General features: G+C 37.9%; 1 protein-coding gene across 1 annotated transcript in view; it reads left to right on the forward strand.

Moving 5' to 3' along the window:
* ITGA8 (integrin subunit alpha 8) overlaps positions 1–12,926 on the forward strand; it is a 190,721-nt gene that overhangs the window by 128,708 nt on the left and 49,087 nt on the right. The window contains exons 24-25 of the mRNA XM_032243982.1: positions 4,639–4,744; positions 8,055–8,213. Coding sequence (XP_032099873.1) covers positions 4,639–4,744; positions 8,055–8,213 — 265 coding nt within the window. The remainder of the gene's footprint in view (positions 1–4,638; positions 4,745–8,054; positions 8,214–12,926) is intronic.

A 12,926-nucleotide genomic window follows, 5' to 3' on the forward strand; every position in this document is an offset into this window, starting at 1 on the left:
CGGAAAAAAAAACCAAACATTATTTTTTACTCTCTTATTTTTATATCTTTTCAAACTTTACAATTAATGTATATTAACTTTTGTCTCCTTTAAGCTTAATGTATCTTAGTTTTTCTAGCCAAAAATAAGTTGAAATTGTTTCTTAATTCCAAAATAAATTTAAGACTGGGAAATGTTTCCATTTGTTAGGCCATAACTAAATCCAAGACAGCTAATAGTTGAGTATAACTGTCTTTATTCTCAATATCCATTTTATGAGATTAATATTTTCAATATTACTGTCATTACTTGCAGTTAAAAAAGAAGAAAATTTCTATCCACTTTTGCCAATAATCAAAACAGATTATTAAAATTTAGTTTCTCATATGAATGTAGTTACTTTAATAGCTAGATCAATGTCCAACAATTGACCACAGTTTATTCTGTAAGACTGTGTTAAAATTCTTTTTAGCCATTTACATAGTAAAACTCTTTCCTGCAAGTATGCAGCAAAACGTTGGTTTCAATGTTTAGTACTTCAAAGAACAAACAGCTACTCTGTTGAAAATCTTCCATTGAATCTCCCGGAAATTTCCTTTTTCTTTCCACCTTTTTTTTTTTAAGCAGTTTTTATCTACTGGTTTTTTATAATTAAAAAATAAACAAAATGGATTTATTTATTTGAGTGGGAAAAAATACTGATAATTGTTTCATTTCTTTCAAAGCTAGATAACATCATCTTTAAGCAGATTTGCATGCATTTTGTGGTACAGAGGATCAGTTTAGCACATGTCTATAAGAAGTAAACTTGGCCATAAGAGACAGCACCACATATACTGAGCTTATGAAGAGTAATAAGATTGCAGATTTTGTAAAATAATCAGGATTGAATAGGTATGTACTAAGAGAGATCACAAACATGAACAGCCAGGGTCTGCTTAGGATACTGTCCACAGCAGGTGGAGTCAATACTGTTTCATACAATACATGGCAGGGTTTGCGGTTTGGGAATGATAGGGTTTGAAAACAAGGATTTGAAATAGGATTCACAACATACTACTAAATCCTCAGATTTGAATTTCCTGATTATGCATAAACTTCAAATTACTGAAAACTTAATTCCTTTATTTTAGAGAAATGAAGACTTAGGTTCATGCAAGAATCCATACATAAATCTCTATAGCAGCTTTGTTAATAGTGGCCAAAAACTGCAAACAGCCCAAATGTCCTTTGATGGGTTGGCAGTTAAACAAATTGTGGTATATCCATCCAATAGAATATCACTCAACAATAAACAGTAATGAACAATTGACAGACAGATGGACCTTCAGAGACATATGCAGAGTCAAAAAAGCCAATCCCAAAAGACTGCATCCTGTATGATATAACATTCTTGAAATGACAGAATTATATAAATGAGGAACAGATTAGTGGTTGCCAGGAGATATGGAGGAGATAGGGACAGAGGGAATTGGATGTTCCTATAAAAGGTGATCTTTGTGGTAAAAGAAGTTTTCTTTACTATGTCAATGTCAATATTTTAGTTGTGATATTATATACAACATCACATTTTGGTTTTGCAAGCTGTTACTATTGGGTGAACTGCTAAATGGTACATGGAATCTCTTCACATTATTTCTTACAACTACATATGAATCTACAATTATCTCAAAATAAGGTTTAATTAAAAAAAAAAACTAATTTCATGCTTCTTCCAAAATTCACTTCTCGTGTCTGTTGTTACCATTAATAGTTCCCCAGTCATCTTCTTATCTGGGGGTCTCAATGGGATAACCTTCTGTCTTCCTTCTTAGGATGGAGGGTTATGCAGTCAGGGTCGTAAGATTACCACACTGGCTGTTCATCCTAGGCAAATTAGTTCAATATATTCTGTATTCCTTGCTTGATTTCTTCCTTCTTTCTAAAAAATTCACTTTGAAAGCCATGAACATTGTTTCACTGATTTAGTTGAGCTCTTTATAAAATCATTCTTTACCATGGTTTCCCTGGATTAAAGTAGTCTTGAATGGGTAAATAACTGAGTTTTGTGAGCCATGCTTTTTAAATGATTTTTACATGATGTTTTAATAGATTATATTTTTCTTCATTAAGTTTTATTCACTAAATACCACTGTGGCTTAGGATTCCCCCATGGTGCATTTTATATTAGAAGTAGAGTAGGTGGTACTTAGGAAATCTGACTTCTGGATCTCACCTGCAACTAACCCTCTGCTTCTCTGTTCAACAGTCCTCTTTTCATGTATAAAATGAGGGTTTTTGACCATATCATCACCATAGTACTGGTCAAGGTCTAAATACATAAGATTCTATGACCCTAGGGAATTTATGGCCAGTCCTATGCATTGATGACCATAAAAACAAAAATTTGCAGAGAAAATGTGTTCAGCTTATGTGCTGTATTGTTCTCTGTGCAAAAAAAAAAAAAAAAAAAATACAAATAAAAGTTTCGGCCGGGAGCGGTGGCTCACGCCTGTAATTCCAGCACTTTGGGAGGCTGAGGCAAAAGAATCACAAGGTCAAGAGATTGAGAGCATCCTGGCCAACATGGTGAAATCTCATCTCTACTAAAAATACAAAAATTAATGGGTGTGGTGATGTGCACCTGTAGTCCCAGCTACTCAGGAGGCTGAGGCAGGAGAATCGCTTGAACCCAGGAGGCGGAGGTTGCAGTGAGCCGAGATCTCGCCACTGCACTCCAGCCTGGAGACAGAGCAAGACTTTGTCTCAAAAATAAATAAATAAATAAATAAATAAATAAAGTTTCCCTAGATCCTTACAATGGATAATGGATATTGAACATGAACTCAACTCTTCATTGTGCCAAGCTGAGAGCAAAGTAGAGGTTTGGGTGGTGAGATTGTCAAGACAGGAATAGAAATCCAGGCTCTCTGGGCTTCTCTCTGATGAAAGCAGTCTGTCATGATTTAATCAAACCAATACAGAAAATGAAGCATAGCATAATGAGAAATCAGTAAAAAGGTAGAAATGCTTGTGGTATCAGCCCAGCAACGTCATGCCCCGTACTTATTTAACAGTTGCACAGTAAGGATATATATGAAAAGTTATGCAATTTAGCAACATTTCTGTGGGTTGTCTGTTTTTAAAATGTGCTCATTCCTAGAAAACAATGCAGCCAAATTAACTTTGACCAAAAAGAATTCGAGATGTTTTCCAATCATTTGTGGTACACAAACCAAAGAGTTTATCATAATTTTCCAGATGAAGAAAGAGAGATACACAGAAATTAAATTGCTTGCCTTAGGGTCAGAATATAACCCAATAAATTTTGCTAACATTTGAAGTTGCCAGAGGCCATGTTAATTATTGGATACCTTTAAAGGGGTACTATGACATCTGATCGCCAAAAGAGATGTTTTCAGCTGAAGTTACTCTTAGTTAAAAGTCTAGGAATTCTTTTAGAGCTACCTTTTACCTAAAAACTGCTAGAAAACATTGGTTTGTTTTTAGGAGTATGCTTCTTAAGATTTTATAAAAATAACAATTTAGTTTGTAATCAGATTTTTTTGGAATAATGCCATGTATTGTATGTCACTTATCCAATGTTCATTTTCTAGGTGTAAGTTGCAGGAAAAAATAATCCTATGTTGAGTTAACATCCTACTTTCATGATTACACCATTTAGCTCTCTGTGTCTCTCTCACACTTGAGATATCTGGAAGACCACTCCATAACTCAATCACACTTTATTTTGTTCTGGCTCTGGGCCTGGCTTTCCCAGGAAGCCAAAGAAATATAGGAAGGAGGAATGTTTAATGGCCGCTTTTCTACTCTGATATCTTCAACCAGAAACTGTATTTCTTCATAACTGGACATTTAACACAACACACAGCATCCTAGATTTTTTTTTTTTTTTTGCAAAAAAAGTCGTCTTTTCTTTCTTTTTTTTTTTTTTTTGTGTGTGTGTGTTTGTGTGTTTGTGGAGATAGATTCTCTTCCTGTCTCCCAGACTGTAGTGCAATGGCACAATCTTGGCTCACTGCAACTTCTGCCTCCCAGATTCAAATGATTCTCCTGCCTCAGGCTCCCAAGTAGCTGAGATTACAGGTGGGCACCACCATGCCCAGCTATTTTTTGTATTACTAGTAGAGATGGGGTTTCACCATGTTGGCCAGGCTGGTCTTAAACTCCTGACCTCGTGATCAGCCCACCTCAGCCTCCCAAAGTGCTGGGATTACCTGGCCAAGAGTCCCATTTCTTGATATGGCTGAAAGTAGGGGTTAAATACACACACACACACACACACACACACACACACACACAAACACACACACACATTCTCACAAGCAAAATAGATGGATGTATACATTTGTATATGCATAGTTTTGGTTATTCATCTCAACTCAGGAACACTCTCCACTCCTTTTTAGTGCCCACGAGATGAGATGCTATGAAATAGTCGCCCTCTGGGCTGGCGAGCCTACAGTAGCAGTTTCAGATCCTTCACCATCGCTGTCATCATTCTGCTGGACATCACTTTCAACATTTTTCCCTGTAGGCAATATCTACTCAAATGAATTGAAAGACACTTTCTTCTGCTGCTGTTAGTGTACTGTCCACTAGTGAAACATTCTTTACCTGGGCCACTGCCAACAATTAACAGGACATTTCATGTTTCAGAGTGTCACACCCTCCACAGATTGTTCTGCCCATTCACAACTGGGAACCAGAAGAAGAACCCCGCCAAGAGGAGGAGGTTGGACCATTGGTGGAACATATTTATGAGGTACCTATTGTCTGTGTTAAAGTTGTGTTAGGGGTTTATTCTTAAGCTCTGTGCAAACAAATTCTATGTAGCATTATTATTATTTATTATTATTTGAGATGGAGTTTCACTCATCCAAACCTCTACCTCCCAAGTTCAAGTGATTCTCCTGCCTCAGCCTCCCGAGTAGCTGGGATTATAGGCATGCACCACCATGCCCAGCTAATTTTGTATTTTTAGTAGAGACAGGATTTCTCCATGTTGGTCAGGCTGGCCTTGAACTCCCGACCTCAGGTGATCTGCCCATCTTGGCCTCTCAAAGTGCTGGGATTACAGGCATGAGCCACCATGCCAGCCCTTTTTTTTTTTCTTTTTTGTTGTTGAGACAGGGTCTCATTGTGTCTCCTAGGCTGGAGTGCAGTGGTGCAATCACAGCTCACTGCAGCCTCGACCTTCTGGGCTCAAGCAATTCCTCCATCCCAGCTACCTGAGTAGCTGGGACCACAGGTGCACACCACCACACTTGGCTAATTTTTATTTTTTCTAGAGATGGGGTTTCGCTATGTTGTCCAAGCTAGTCTCAAACTCCTGAGCTCAAGCAATCCACCCACCTGAGCCCCTCACAGTGCTAGGACTGCAGTACATAGCATTTTAAAAGCCATCAGCCCAAGTTCTGAGCTGTATATACTGTGTAGGTTCTTGCTGTTATGCTATTATACTGCAGTGGGGTGTGATGGGGTGTTCTGTTGAGTAATCCTGGATATAATCACTTGTTCCTTAGCATGAGAGCCATTACAGGCTGAAAACACTTTATCTTGTTACTGTTGTTGTTGTATCATTTTAAATTATTTCCTTTTTAATATTTGGACAACCTAGACATAAAAATGGCTAGCTTCCTACATTATTTCATTTTGTCCTACATTTTGAGATATTCTTAAAACCTACCCTTTTTTTTTTTTTGAGACAGAGTCTCACTCTGTCACCCAGGCTGGAGAGCAGTGGCAAGATTTTGGCTCACTGCAAACTCCGCCTCCCAGGTTCAAGCGATTCTCCAGCCTCAGCCTCCCGAGCAGCTGGCACTATAGGCACGCACCACCATGCCCGGCTAATTTTTGAATTTTTAGTAGACACAGGGTTTCACCATGTTGGTCAGGCTGGTCTCGAATACCTGATCTGATCATCTGCCCACCTCGGCCTCCCAAAGTGCTAGAATTATAGGCATGAGCCACCACACCCGGCCAACCCACCCATCTTTTAAACTGCAGGTCACCAACTAGAAGGTACCAGTCAGAAAATGTTATGAACTATTCACTATTGTGCTAAAAAAAAAATAATAAAGGCACATATAATATATGAGATGGGTAGATGGTAAATAGATAAAAACAATTTTACTTTTCATCCAAAGAACCCAAATTAGAAATGAATATCCTATTCTGAGATTTTAAATAGTTTGTTGATTAGTAAAATATTTTTCACAAGTGAACTAGTGATGCATAAGAAGGAGGTGATGTTCTTTTCCCATTTGAGGCATTACGTTGTAAACAGGGAGAAGGTCTGTTGACCCATCGCCTGAAACATTTAATTTTTTTCCAGTTAGAAACCAACATATATGGCTGGGCACAGTGGCCCAAGCCTGTAATCCCTGCACTTTGGGAGTCTGAGGCAGGAGAAGCACTTGAGGCCAGAAGTTCAAGACCAGCCTGGCCAACATAATAAGGCCCAATCTCAAAAATAAAAAAATAAATAAAAATAAATATATTTTTTAAAAAGAAACCAACATATAGCAAAAGGTTAGTTTAGTAGTTTTTCAGGTTTTTGTTTTATTTTGCTCTGTTTTTTTTTTTTTAATAAAGTCAAGAGTAGTTATTTCTATTTGTTTTCAAGGGACCAGGTATAGAATTTTGCTAAAACCATGTTCCAAGGCATTCTGTTTGAGGTTCCTTCTAGATTCATGCCTTCTGTTCCTTCCCTATGTAACTCATGCCTTTAATCTTGTAATTCTGACTATGACTTTCATCTCAGGCTACAAGGCACATGAATAACATCCCCTAAGATTAACAGTAAAGCCTTTTCAAAACTGATGAACTGTTTACAAACTTAGGGAAGATGCCTCAACTCCTGGGCAGCATCAGCATGAAAACCTCGATCATCTGCCCAACCTGAGGCTCTGATTCAGGAGCCTTGTCCAAAGCTGGATCAAAGCTTTGTCTTAAGCTCTTTTGATAGCAAAAGGATAACACAGTCTCCAAAGCCACTCTGATTAAGAATCTCACTGGAAAAAAGAAAAAAAGAAGCTGTCAAATCATTTAATAAAGCTGTGTGTGCTGGTTTCTGCTCAAGAATGGTGAAACTTTAAAGTTTGAAAATATATTCAGACTCAATCATTCTCAGGGCCAGTCCTGCCTCAAATCTTAGCATAAATGGATTATAAAAGTTTAGGGTAATTACTGGTAATGCTAAAAGAAATCATCAAATATTTCATACATTGCTAATTTCATGACTCAAAATATACTATATCAATGGTTGCCATGCTTCTTTGATAAGGTAAATTAAATAGGCCATCTAGTAAGCAAAAGCAATTATCCATTATTTTGTAGATCACTGAAATTTTCAGAACTTTGAGAAAAAAGACAGAAGATCCCTTCTGTCTTTAAAGTAAATTTTAAAAAACCGTAATAAATGTAAATGCACTTAGTGTTCTGGGCAAACACTTTTGTGTCCTCCAAGTACAGGATTTATATGTTAAAAAATGTTCATCTCTTTATGAGATGTAGCCTTTCTTGCCTTGAGATTTGCCGATGGAAACAGAAGGAGCTCAGCTTTGAAATGCACACTTGGAATGAACTGTGGTGATCATGGGCCTGCCTTGGTGCTTGATGGATGGACATTCTTCTAGAGGGTGAAAGAGAGTGCATCACATATGGTTGCAATTGACAGTCAGTAGTCAAGAAAGCGGAAGCAGATTTCAATGTAAAGAAGGAGTCATTGTGTTTTGAGGCATATAATCAAAATTAAAATTTCTAGTTGTATGATTAAATTAACATAAATTTAAAGACAGCATCACAATTATCAGACAAGGTTAGTATGGTCTTCACTGAGGAAATCCATTCTTAGAGCTTCATGGATTGAAGAGTTTTCTCTAAACACCAGTTCACAATGTTTTCAGTGTTTCTTGCCATATAGACTGAATTTTCTTATTTTCCACAGTCATAGTCCAGATGACTTAAAACCAACAATATATGCTTTTTAAAATGGGTGTAGAGTATATGGAGTCTGATTTCATCTCCCTGCCTTCGGTTGTGTCATTATATAACATGTTACTTGTTTACAGCTGCACAATATTGGACCAAGTACGATCAGTGACACCATCCTGGAGGTGGGCTGGCCTTTCTCTGCCCGGGATGAATTTCTTCTCTATATTTTCCACATTCAAACTCTGGGACCTCTGCAGTGTCAAACAAATCCTGATATCAATCCACAGGATCTAAAGGTAGGAGTCTGGTCTAATCAGTGGCTTTGTTCATGTTATTTTTATAACGTGGAAAAAATACAAACTGGGCTTGTTTAAAAGAGAAGAGTGAAATCATTTTAAGTTGCTTCAATGATCATTGATCAGACCTTTTCGTTTTATAGTTAAAACATCAAGCCTAATTTAAAATATCACTCCTAAAACAACTTAAATTTATTTTAGTTTTATTGCTCATTGGGACTTGTTATTTATTTCACTCATTTTAATAGTCACCTTTTATTTTTGGCTCCATTAGCAGCACACCCAAGCCAAAATCATAAATAGACATGTCAAGTGTGGGAGAATTAGTATAAAATGCTATTTTTAAAGTCTTTTTGGTCTCTTGCCAAATTTCATAAGGATCTTTGCCAAAAGAGGCTCTTCCAGCTGCAACCCATAGCAAGTGGTGAACTGTGATAATTTGCCAAGGGCCATGAGAACTCCGAGGATGGAATGTTCTGGACCCTATTCTTTAGTTGACGCTTAAAGCCCAGAGCAGTGCTTTTCAAACTGCATCAGAATCACCTGGCTGTTACAATGCAGGGTCTGGGGTTGGACCTGAGATTCTGCCTCTCTACAAGCTCCCGCCTCCTGTACATGATGCCAGTCTGTGGGGCCTGAATTTCATCTGATCCCAACTAGATTAAAATCCAAATTTGGCTCTAATGTCCTTCTTGCGAAAGAAAGATATGAATTAGCATAAGCCCTTGAAAATGCCACATTTGTATAAAGAAAAACAAAAGACAAAAACATCTTGTAGTCAGACATTGTCCTCAGGATAGAGCTTCATGTAAGAACGAACATTCTCCTGGTAGCTACCAGGACACAGTGTCTCTGTTAGAAATGGTGCAGTGCAGGCTTCACGCAACACCAACGCCACCAGCCAGGACACAGCAGGTCTGCCCCTACCTCAGCCAGTGGCACTGGGTCATTGCTCATTATGAAAGCCATTCTTTTTCAACCCAATATGCCTTCTATTCAAAAGGAAGGCTAAACATGGGTTCATTAGTAAATGACTTATAGGTCAACAGCCTCCTTCTTTATGTGGAAATAATAAATAAGGCCACTTGTATTACATGAGACTCTTTAAAATACTTCCTTCCTGGATTTTTTTTTTCTCATTTCCTCTTTGCTCTTCATTGAGATGATTTTACATTCTTAAAGGACAGTAGCTTATTATAAAATAACATCTGCAAATGCAAATGTATAACATTTAAATAATTAAAACTTTTACATATTCTGCACTGCATTTAACATGTACTTGCAGTCATAGATTCTTTGAGCACGTGATTCTGCAGAAACTTCTAACTCTTTTTGAGTGTGATGTTTAGTTTATATCTGACACTATTTATATATGTTTGTATATATTATGTAACTTGTTTAATATACACCATGTTGATTGTGAGTTATTTGTTTCTTTGGGGCATACAGTGACTGGGATAGTACTAATAGATGACTTGTCTTAAATGTTGACAGATTCTTGAAAACTGAGCAATAGTATATACTAAGCACCTGGTGTTCCCCGCTCTCCACTTATTCTTTAATGTATAGACTTGAAGTAAAATTCTGTCTGAGGCTAATAATTTTTAAAATGCAATTCAATTATATTCATTTTCCTAAAACTTTCAATCTGTGGAAATTAAATATAAGATTTAAAGACAATATGAAGTACTATCTCCCTTAAATAACTAATCATAGCAACGTGTGAATTCTTGAAATTCTAAATTTATAGAGAAGTTGAAATGTTATTACTTTCAGTTTCTCAAAGTACTTTCACCTGTACTTCATAAATGCTCCAGAGAGTCTAAAAGAGCTTTTATTAATAGACATTTAACAAACAGATAATCAAGAGAGTTTATATATTAGTGGCTGCAACAAACTGAGAGTACTTGAAAATTATTCTCCTCTTATAACAATAAATAATTTTTTGGTGAAGTTGTTACTAACTTACTTGGCAATTTAATTTTTCCTAGAGAATGCAAAGATAATCTTTTCTTGGTCTTAAATATGACTTGGTCTTTAGTGAAAAACAATCTCTTACCTGTTGTTGTCTTCAACATAATAGATCTGAGAAATTTTTTTATTTTAACAACAATTTTAGATTCAAATTAGCATAAAAATGAATTGCTCTTAAAAAAACAAGACTGTGCCATAGCCAGGCACAGTGATGTGTGTCTGTAGCTACTCAGAAGGCCAAGGTGGGAGGATCACTTAAGGCCAAGAGTTTGAGGTCAGCTTGGGCAGCAAAGCAAGACTCCATCTCTTTTTAAAAAAATTGTCTAGTTTTATTTTTAGTAGGAAGCAGAGAGAGGATGGGCTTATGAAAATAAACAGGGAGGAGGCAGAAATAACATTTGTAAAGGCAAGAATTCAATTTCAGTATCCAATCTTACTTACTGGAGAAGTGAACTAAGGTTCAATTCCTGACTATTTGGTTCTATCATTTCTTTTTACGAGTGATATAGGTAGTAAATGTCTCATAAAACAGTTGCATCTATGAGCAGTTCATGTCTACAAGTCCTTCCCCCTTTCTGAAGATGCTCCAGTCCCCACTGGACTAGCCTCCAAAATGTCCCAGGTCACCATGGACCTGTCAGAGGGGAGCTCTCACTCCAGCTTTCTAAGCTGAGGGATTTGCCATTTTCTTCCTATGTTTTCCTCTTCAATCATTCCATTGATTTCCTTTCAGCAAAATCCCCTTCCGTGGTGTTCAGATCCACTTTGTAGTCAATGGCCCCCTTCCTTATGTGTTCTCAGGTTGTCCACGTCCCACTGGAAAGACACTCTCTTCTTCATTACCTCTTCCTAACCCCTCACAGATCTCTAGGGAAACTTGTGAAAAATAATCCAGACTTCCTAAGAAGCATTTTCAAGGTCACCCACTCCGGGGAACCATTGCCACTAACTCTAAAGCCTTCAGAACTTCCCAAATACACTTTGAGAATCCCGACAAGTTCCCACATACTTCATTTTCCTCAATTAAACTTATTTCCACGTGAATATCAGTGCTGAATGTAATGTACTTAACAAATGGATTTTTTTTCTATTTTTTAAGTTACTCATATGGCAGTGGTCCTGGACATTGTTATTTTTCTTACAGATACGTACTTTTACAGCATCAAAGCCTGATTGAGGATTAAGTTGGGTTTTTGTGGATTGGCTTGAGAACTGAAGCACCATTTAAAATATCATTTCTAAAGAGAAATGCATTCTGAGTGCCAAACATCTAGCCTAAAACCTTCTGAAATATAACCAGTTTGTAACTTGGATATGCACTCCAAATATAACAAAACCCTGAAAATTTTATCACATTAGTCTCAGCATCTGATAAGACCCAAAAAGGCTGAGGGTTTTTTTCACAGTAGAAACTGGTTACAGTTTGGTTATCCTAGCAAGTTACCCTGATATCCCCAAAGTTTCGGGAGGAGACATTGACTACTTGTGAAAGCTACTGCTGGGAGCATCCTGTAACCTATGGTCGCTTTAGAAAACACTGGTGAAAAGTTCTCACCCACAACCACCTCACTTGTTGCCCAAACACAGAGCTGTAGCAACTAAATTGGGGTGGGGCAGGGGCGACCACACACGGATGCTTCTAGAAGTCAGTGAGTTCTTATTCTGAATATCTGTCTTAGACCAGGTGCATGGCTCGTGCCTATAATCCCAACTCTTTGGGAGATCCAGGTGGGGGGATCACTTGAGGCCAAGAGTTTGAGAGCAGCCTGGACAACATAGCAAGACCCCATTTCTGCAAAAAATAAAAACAAATTAGCCAGGCATGATGAGACATGCCTGTAGTCCCTGGAGTCCTAGCTGCTCAGGAGGCTAAGAAAGGAGAATTACTTGAGCCCAGAAGTTGGAGGCTGCAGTGAGCTATGATCACATAACGGTGCTCCAGCTTGGGCAACAGCATGACATCCTGCCTCTTGTATACTTTTTTTGTATCAGGGTTCATGGGATTCACTCAGCTTGGTGTGTCAACATTTTCAAACCTCAGGGTGTGAGGGAAGGTGGAATCAGGGTTAGGCAAAGGGGTGGGGGCTGGAGTGGATCAGGAAAGGCTGGCTGAGCCGCACAGCCAATGTTTCTTTCCCCTGTGAGTTGGCCCCAAGGCCCAACTGAGGTCAGCGTAGGGGTATGGAAGTGCCTTAGGGCCATCCCTTCCCGCTTTCTCTTTTGCCTCCCAATGAAAATGTTTCTTCGTGTTTCTGTTTTTCCCGTGATAGTTTCTGCTTCATCAGGTTCAGCTGTGTTTTCTGTAAACTTAGGGGCATAAGCAGATGTCCAGGGAGGGTCTCCCTCCAGGCTTCATGGTCTAGGTCAGAGGTAGAGGATTTTAACATGGCACCTAATTCACATCGTATCATCTACAACATTTTGAAATGTTCAGCTATCTGCAGCATCCAAAGCAATCCATGAGGGCTAATATTTTCCAGATCCTTCTTGGAATAAAGCTTTGGAGTTGAGTAAAGTATTTCTCAGCTAATCTAAAGGCAGTACAGTAATCATTTCATACTATCAATTTTCTTATTTTGGTGGGCTTTATCCTAGGGTTTGGAGAGTCCTGCATGCGGACTGTGATCTTTAGATGAGGTTGAAAAAGTAAAACCTATTGAAGAGCCAAAAGTTTCATAATAAGTAGAGGATTTTTCTTTCTTTCTTTCTTTCTTTCTTTCTTTCTTTCTTTCTTTCTTT

Source organism: Sapajus apella, unplaced genomic scaffold (assembly GCF_009761245.1).
Source record: "Sapajus apella isolate SASKATOON/1434 unplaced genomic scaffold, GSC_monkey_1.0 scaffold53, whole genome shotgun sequence".
Lineage (NCBI taxonomy): Eukaryota > Metazoa > Chordata > Mammalia > Primates > Cebidae > Sapajus > Sapajus apella.